This window comes from Neovison vison, chromosome 3, assembly GCF_020171115.1.
Source record: "Neovison vison isolate M4711 chromosome 3, ASM_NN_V1, whole genome shotgun sequence".
Taxonomy (NCBI): Eukaryota; Metazoa; Chordata; class Mammalia; order Carnivora; family Mustelidae; genus Neogale; species Neogale vison.
This window is the reverse complement of record NC_058093.1, coordinates 154,675,662-154,683,796: the sequence shown is the minus strand read 5'-3', so window position 1 is coordinate 154,683,796 and position 8,135 is coordinate 154,675,662. Positions and strand designations below refer to the sequence as shown.

Genomic DNA, 8,135 nt, shown 5'->3' with positions numbered 1-8,135 from the left:
TAAAGATTTTTATGTATCTATTTGAAAGAAATAGAGCAAGAGAGAGCAGGAACAGTGGGGAGGGGCAGGAAGGGAGGGAGAAGCAGACTCCCTGCTGGACAGGGAGCCTGACATGGGGCTCAATCCCAGGACCCCAAGATCGTGACGAGAGCTGAAGGCAGGTGTTTAACCAATGGAGCCACTAGGCGCCTACCTAACTTTTACTTTTTACTAAGTTTTCCTTAGGTCTAATAATAAAAGTAATTTAAGTCAACACCCGGTTCAGAGAATTTGTCCTTCACAAACTGTCACTATTTTATTTTAATTTTTTTAGTATAAGAGACCCTGGTTTAATTTCTCATAACTGTCACTATTTTATTCAATTTTGATAAACCTGTTTCACATCAAACCTCACACTCATTGTGGAATTATCCCATAGACAGGGCATTTGTAACTATTTGTTTTACTGTTGACACCTCTGATGACTAGAAAGTTTAATTTTTATTGTTTGATGATACTACCTTTCCTATAAATTCCAACCATTGGTAGTAGTTATGCTTAAGAACCTATCAATTCTGTTCTCTTTTTGTGGGAACTTTAAAGTTACAGGAGGATAACTATCATGTTTTTTCCATAGTCCTAACTTTCAAAAATATTTTTGAGAACTTACTTTGGCCAAAACATTGGGCATGAGCTATGTTTTGCCTTTCCAGCTTCAACAGCTACTCTCCTTCTAACCTTTCCTTGAAAGGTTTCCCCCTTAATTACTATAATTTATACAAACTCTAGCCATGTCCTTGTCACAGTGTGCACCTCGAAATAAACATATACAGAATGGAGAATTTTATTCAATATCACCAAAAATAAAAATAGGAATTATTAAACTCAAAAATGTATTAAGCACTAACGGGGACAGATATAGAAATAAATGACTTGCCTTCCAAGAATATTGAATCTAGTTGGAAAGGGAGATTACGAGTTTAAATAATATTAAATATTATTAAAAACAAGAATTTTAGGAGTTCAGATGATTCAGAAAACTGAGTTCTAGATCTTATTGGATGTTTCTAGTTCTAACTAGGGCTGTCTTGAAAACTACATTGGGTCTGAATATTACCAGCGTAAACAAGTACCAAATGCTTTGCCCAAAGTGCATAAATATCGGTAGTGCCAAACTGCTCTTTGTCTAGTTCTTTCTCCACTCTTTACAGCACAAAGAGGAAATCTTAGCTTGAGATAGCAAATAAGTGATTAAATCTGCAAATTTTGGAAAGGCCACTGGAAATAAAACTTGGCAAAATTCTAATTCTAGTGATTGCTCTCTGTTTAACCCGCAGCCAGTGAAGGCTGTTAACATTCTTTTTGGGTCGAATTTTCTTTTGATTTTAGAAACAGTTAAAGCTCAAACGACAGCGCTACTTAAAAAAAAAAAAAAAAAAAAAAAAAAAGTTCTGTTAAGACAGGAAAAACACAGGAAGACTGGAATGTAACTAGATAGGCTGTATTTCCGGAATTTTACCCTTAAGCAATACGTTTGGCTCCTTTTGCACATGCGCAGAAGGAAAAGTTGGGCGGGAGTTCCGTTGCGCCGGATCGCGCTCCAGGCAGGGATTGGTGGCGCCAGGTGGGAAGAGGCGGAACCGGAAGCGCCTGTGTTGTGGGGCTTAGCCTGTTGTCTCCCGGCGTCTTTCCAGCGCCTTGCTTCCAGCAGTTGGTTCTGCTTTTGCGGGGAGTGCCATGGGGGAAGCGGAGAAGTTTCACTACATTTACAGTTGTGATCTGGACATCAACGTGCAGCTTAAGATGTAAGAGAATCGGGACAGTGACTGGGATTGCTGGGGCTTCGGGACGCTGAGATGGGGGCCTGTGGGTTGGCGGGGAGAAGGTGGCTATTAGCCTGAAGACCGTCCTGGGGGCGGCTGGGAGGGCTGTAGCCCGGGAAGCGGAGGAAAACCGGAGGCAGAGAGGGGAGCCTTGTGAAGGGATTGAGCACTGGGTCTGTGGGACAAGGATAGCCGTCGGAAGATGCCCTCAAGTTCCACGCTGTTTTACTTTCTTCAAAGCATTTTGCTGTTGACAGCAGCCTTTTGAGGGTTTTTACGTTTTACAGTTTAAGAATTCAAGTTTCAGTAGAGTCGTCTTCCTGCCGTTAATAGTTGGAAGATCTTTAGAACCGGGCTGGCAGGTGGAATGGAGGGTACAGAAATTAGACACGGGCAGATCTGGTAGTTGAGAATAACATGAGTACATGGATACAGTATTAGAATCACGGGGGGTGATAGAGACTTAGGTTGAATCTTGGGACATGGTGGCATTGTTTAGCCAGGGAAGTTAGGAGTCAGTCGAAGAGAGTGTCAGTTGCAGAGGGACCAGAAGATAGGAGAAAAGGCTTTGCAGGAAGATTTTGGAGCATTACAGTTGAAGTAAAGGCCAAGGGCATGATATTTTGAGATGAGATTAATGAAACCGAGATTGGGGGTGAGTAGGACTGAGTTGGAAATTAGGTCATTTTAAGGCAGTCTTAAAGAAGAGTTTTCCTATATGAAATCGATCACAAATTATTAATCCTATCGTCATTCATTATATGTCTAGTCAGTGTTCATCTTATGTTCATACATGCAGTGAATACATTTTTTTCAGCTGTCAGGTACACCTTTTAAGGATTGTTTTTATTTTCAGAAGTTACTTACTTCAGACTCTGACAGATCTTTTACTATCCATGTTGTGGTGATAGTAAAAATAATATTTCCAGAACCAAACTATAGTTTTGTAAAACAATTTACACACCCATTTCAGGAAATTTCTGCAGCATGTGGCACTACATGCTTATACAGGACTGCATTGCTCTCATTTGATAAAGGGCTTTCCTTCAGTCTCATTCCTCTCAGTATTTTTTTGGACATAGGAATGATTTTTTTTTTTTTTTTTACACTTTTGAACCCTAGAAGGAAAGAAGAAAAGTAAGAAACACTGGTCTGTCATTAACAGACACACATTCAGTATTTTGAGGCAAAGCTAAAGCATAAGTTAGAAGTTTGGCAAAATTTAATACTATCTTTTAGCTTCTAAGATTGCCGTTGTTGATCATTGGGGGCAAGGAGTATCAACTTAGAATCATATAATGAAAGAATAATGAATTCTATAATTCAGTTTATTCTCCCCAGGGTTTTAGTTTATTGTGACAGTTTTAATTAACAAGTTGCAATTAACAAGTTGCAAGTCTCTTTTCCTAGCCCCGTAACTGAATATCAAACTGCCTGCAAGACATGGTCACTTAGGATGTGCCAAAGCACTTTGAAAGCAACTTGTCTGAGACTAGCATATCATTAGCCTACTCTTCTGATTCTGCTTTTCCTGTATTGTCTCATTTATTTTGGCGATTGTTGGCATGATTAATCGAGTTGGTTAAGACGGGAAACTTGAGTTCTGCATACATCCCTCTCTTACCTTCTCTGGTTAATCATTCACAAATTGTCTTGAATCTACCTTCATATCGTTGATCGATGCCACCTTTTTTTTTTTTTTTTTTTTTTACCCCACAACCCTGGCCTTAGTCTACCTTTTTCCTTTTAATGCGGGCTGAAATTCTTCTGATTTCCTCGCTTTCAGTCCCTCCTCTCCATTATGTTCTTACACTTCTGCCAAAAATACAACTCTGATTACATTACTCTCACTTCAAATAATTTTTTAATCATATTTTTGAATGTTCACTTTGTGTCAGGCACTGTAGTGAAAATGGTGGCTACTCGCTTTATTTTCTACCTACTTTTCATTCTTATCTTTACCCTGTGAGCTTTATGCTTTAGCTATGCCAAACAACTTGTAGTTTCCCAAACATACCTTCTTGCTTCTTTGCATCTATATATGGTGTTTTTTCCTTCTAGGATGACTCCCTGCCTTTTTGGCTCTCATTTCTCATAAATTGTTTGGGCTCATTTCAGTCATCAATCTGGTATATACTAAGCTCTTGCTCCCAAGCAAGAGACTTGCTCCTGAGACTTTTTGGTATGCCTTTCTGTAGTAGAAAGGACATTGGCTTTGGCCTCTTTTTTTTTAAAAATAGATTTTATTTATTTATTTTAGAGAGCACTAGCAGGGGAAGGGGCAGAGAGAGAAGCAGGCTCCCCACTGAGCAGGGAGCCTGACCTGGGGCTTAATCCCAGGACCCTGAGATCATGACCTGAGCCAAAGGCAGACTCCTAACTGACGGAGCCACCCAGGCACCCCACTTAGGCCTCTTTTGCCAGCTCTCTTACTTATTTTGAATAATGAGTTTGATCACTGAGTGTCTGCTTCATTATTTATAAAATGAGAAAAGGGTGAAAAGAGAGAATATATAAAATCTCTGGCACAATATTTGACATAATCTTGATAGCCAAGCAATGTTCCTACCTCTTTTTTAATGTCTTGTACATATCTTCTATGATCTATAACATTGTATGTTTTTAATTTAAAGAACTTATCAGATAATATATTTACACAGTAACAAAATTAAAAGAGTATTGAAAAATATTCAGTTAAAAAGAAGTGAAAATGAAGTTTTAATATTTTATCTTGTATTTATCTCATCTTTCATTTTTGGTCTTCTGTGCCTAGTACAGTGAGTGTTTATTGGATGAATACATGAGTAAGTGCTCAGCTTGAAATTTAATAAAAGGAAACTAAGGTCTGGAAAGCTGATGATGTCTAGAAGATAGATCAAGAGTTGGTGAGAGGATTTAAAATAAAGTAAAAGCCTAAAATAGAGAAATATGTTGGTGAAGATTGGAATGATCTTAGATATGTTGGGACTTATTTTTACCTTTATTAGATGTAAAGTTTATTTTAATTTTATATGCAAGAAAATGTTGAGGTATCAAAGTTACTGTGATACAACCATAAACTGTTCTTAGTATTTGTTGTGTATATGCTTAAAAAATACATCTAATTATTGTTGTTCTTATGCCTCCAGAGGAAGTTTGGAAGGGAAGAGAGAACAGAAGAGTTATAAAGCTGTTCTAGAAGACCCAATGTTGAAGTTTTCAGGACTGTATCAAGAGACATGCTCTGACCTTTATGTTACCTGTCAAGTTTTTGCAGAAGGGAAGCCTCTGGCCTTGCCAGTGAGAACATCCTACAAAGCATTTAGTACAAGATGGAAGTAAGTTGTGTCTTGCATATGGTGGGTTCCAGACTATTCTCCCATTTCTTTATAGATGTTGCAAGTATGATTTGATTGGGATTCAAGAGGAAAATTTAAAAAAAAAATTGGATTTAAGACCTATAAGCATTGATCCAGTAGTTTAAAGCAGTAACCTACTCAGAATAAGGTCTTAAATATACTAGTATTATGCTGTTTAAGTAGAAGTGGATTTATATTTGAATTATGTTTGTATTTAGTATATTGACATATTTGTGTAGGAGCTAGACTGATTCACAAAATGACCCAAACCAAAAAACAGATATAACATCTTTACATTTTCTACCACCCTATGGCCCAAACATGTGCACATTTCTATATAGATAGTATGAATTGTCCAACCTGATATTTGGTGCTCAGATTTGATGAAATCTCTCAGACAAGAAAAACACACCTGTTGTCATCTATTCGGATCAGATTTTTATTATTATTTTAAATATGAAACTAACTTTTTTAAAGTTCATGGTTTTTTGAGCATGGTACGTTAGCAAGCTACTGTTGAGATGCAACATAAATAATGAACATGAAGGTCCCGTTTTTCCAGAACACTCTTGTGGGTCCTGGATTTAAAGTCTTATCTCTTCTTATTTGGTAGATTATGTGGTACAGTTTTGTTGTTCCTTCAGTGTGTGTTATTCAGTACCTTGGGAGGCTTAATGCAGGATACATGACCTGAGCTGAAGGTAGTTGCTTAGCCGACTGTGCCACCCAGGTGCCCCTGAATTTCTTGATTAAAGAATTTACCAGTGTTAATTTTCATGAGCTTGGTTTTTTAAAAAAATTTTTTTCATGTGTTCTGTGTTTAAACTTGGGAGTTGCCCTCATTAAAATTAAGGTAAGTGCCACATTTTTTTGTAGTATTAACTTAATCTTCTGGGACATTTTCTCTGGACAAATCTTCTTACATGGTTTGTTAATTTAAAAGGAAGTTTATACACACACACACATATATATTTATATTTTATTTTCTTAGTGTTATATTTACATTGACTTTATTCCCATAGCTGGAATGAATGGCTGAAACTGCCTGTAAAGTACCCTGACCTGCCCAGGAATGCCCAGGTGGCCCTCACAATATGGGATGTGTATGGACCAGGGAAGGCAGTGCCTGTGGGAGGAACAACGGTTTCACTCTTTGGAAAATATGGGTAAGCATTTTTGTCTCTTTAGGAGTGTTGGAAGAGCTTTTCTTTTTTGCGAGTGCTTGAATAGTTTATACCCAATCTGATTCTCTATGTTGTAGGAAATGAAAACCTGTTCGGTACATATGATTCCTTCATTCTCAAGACTGAATTTGACACATTTTCCTTTGGGATACGCAGACAGATTAGTTAAGAAACCTCCTGTTAGTGTTTGGTATTGTGATTTGCGATTGAATATAGTCATTAGAAACTAGAATCTTGCTAGGAAAAAGAGGCTATTTGGTGTATACTGTACCTTTATTGTTAATAGAAGGTTTTTGCTTTCTCAAAATAGTGACAGGACAATGAGCAGTGTTAAAAAGCACAAATTTGCTAATAGTGATTGTAATAGAAGAGTTGTCAACTCAGTTTTTAAAAATTTACAGGTAATAGGGGCTCCTGGGTGGCTCAGTCATTAGGCTTCTGCCTTCAGCTCAAGTCATGATCTAAGGGACTTGGGATCAAGCCCCATGTCGGGCTCCCTGCTCAGAGGGAGACACAGTGAGAGAGGGAACACTCTCTCCCTCTCCCACTCCCCCTGCTTGTGTTCCCTCTCTCACTGTCTCTCTCTCTGCCAAATAAGTAAATAAAATCTAAAAAAAAATTACAGATAATAGGAGCTAATTGTAAGAAAAAAAAAAAAGGAAAAAGGTGTAATCTTGGAGGGTATTTTTTTCTCTTGGAACAGAAGGATTACTACCTTAAGAGAGTTGGTGATTTCCTTTTTTCTTTTTAAGATTTTATTTATTTATTTGAGAGAGAGAGAGAGAGCACAAGTGGGAGAAGGGCAAAGGGAGAGGGAGAAGCAGACTTCCTGCTGAGCAGGGAACCTGACTTGGGGCTTGAACCCAGGACCCTGAGGTCATGACCCAAGACAAAGACAGACACCCAACTGGCTGAGCCACCCAGGAGCTCTGAGAATTGGTGATATTCTATTATTCTTTTCTGTGTTTATTAATTCAAATTTTCCACTAAAGAACATGGTCGACAACATGGATGGAACTAGAGCATATCATGCTTAGCGAAATAAGTCAAGCGGAGAAAGACAACTATCATATGATCTCCCTGATATGAGGAAGTGGTGATGCAACGTGGGGGCTTAAGTGGGTAGGAGAAGAATCCATGAAACAAGATGGGATAGGGAGGGAGACAAACCATAAGTGACTCTTAATCTCACGCAACAAACTGTGGGTTGCTGGGGAGAGGGGGGTTGGGAGAAGGGGGATAGGGTTATGGACATTGGGGAGGGTATGTGCTTTTGGGTAAATTGGAAGGGGGGGTGAACCATGAGAGGCTATGGACTCTGAAAAACAATCTGAGGGGTTTGAAGTGGCGGGGGTGGGGGTGGGAGGTTGGGATACCAGGTGGTGGGTATTATAGAGGGCACGGCTTGCATGGAGCACTGGGTGTGGTGAAAAAATAATGAATACTGTTTTTCTGAAAATAAATAAATTGGAGGAAAAAAAAAAAAGAACATGGTCATTCATCAAGTATCAAGTTACTTTGGTATACAGTTCATGTAAGAAAGACAGATGACTGTTTAATTTTTTTCCCCTTTACCAGTTTTAAGAATGAGTTGGTGTCCTGGTAACTTGGATATTTGATTTTTTGTTTGTTTGTTTGTTTTAAATTTTGTCATAAACTTTTAGTCTTAAACATTTCTGGAATGTTTCAATTAATTGCTGTCTTTAGTCTTTATAATGCTCAAAAACTCCCATTTTTGGTTGGTAAGAGTCCCTTCAAGCTGATTCCATGTTTTTTTGATAGTACTCCAGAAGCCATTCATAGTTTCTTTG

At 38.2% G+C, this 8,135-nt stretch overlaps 1 protein-coding gene across 1 annotated transcript in view; it reads left to right on the top strand.

Annotated features, from left to right (window-relative positions):
- The first annotated feature begins 1,625 nt into the window (after positions 1-1,625).
- PIK3C3 (phosphatidylinositol 3-kinase catalytic subunit type 3) overlaps positions 1,626-8,135 on the top strand; it is a 143,412-nt gene continuing 136,902 nt past the window's right edge. The window contains exons 1-3 of the mRNA XM_044243073.1: positions 1,626-1,784; positions 4,931-5,119; positions 6,163-6,306. Coding sequence (XP_044099008.1) covers positions 1,717-1,784; positions 4,931-5,119; positions 6,163-6,306 — 401 coding nt within the window. The 5' untranslated portion in view covers positions 1,626-1,716. The remainder of the gene's footprint in view (positions 1,785-4,930; positions 5,120-6,162; positions 6,307-8,135) is intronic.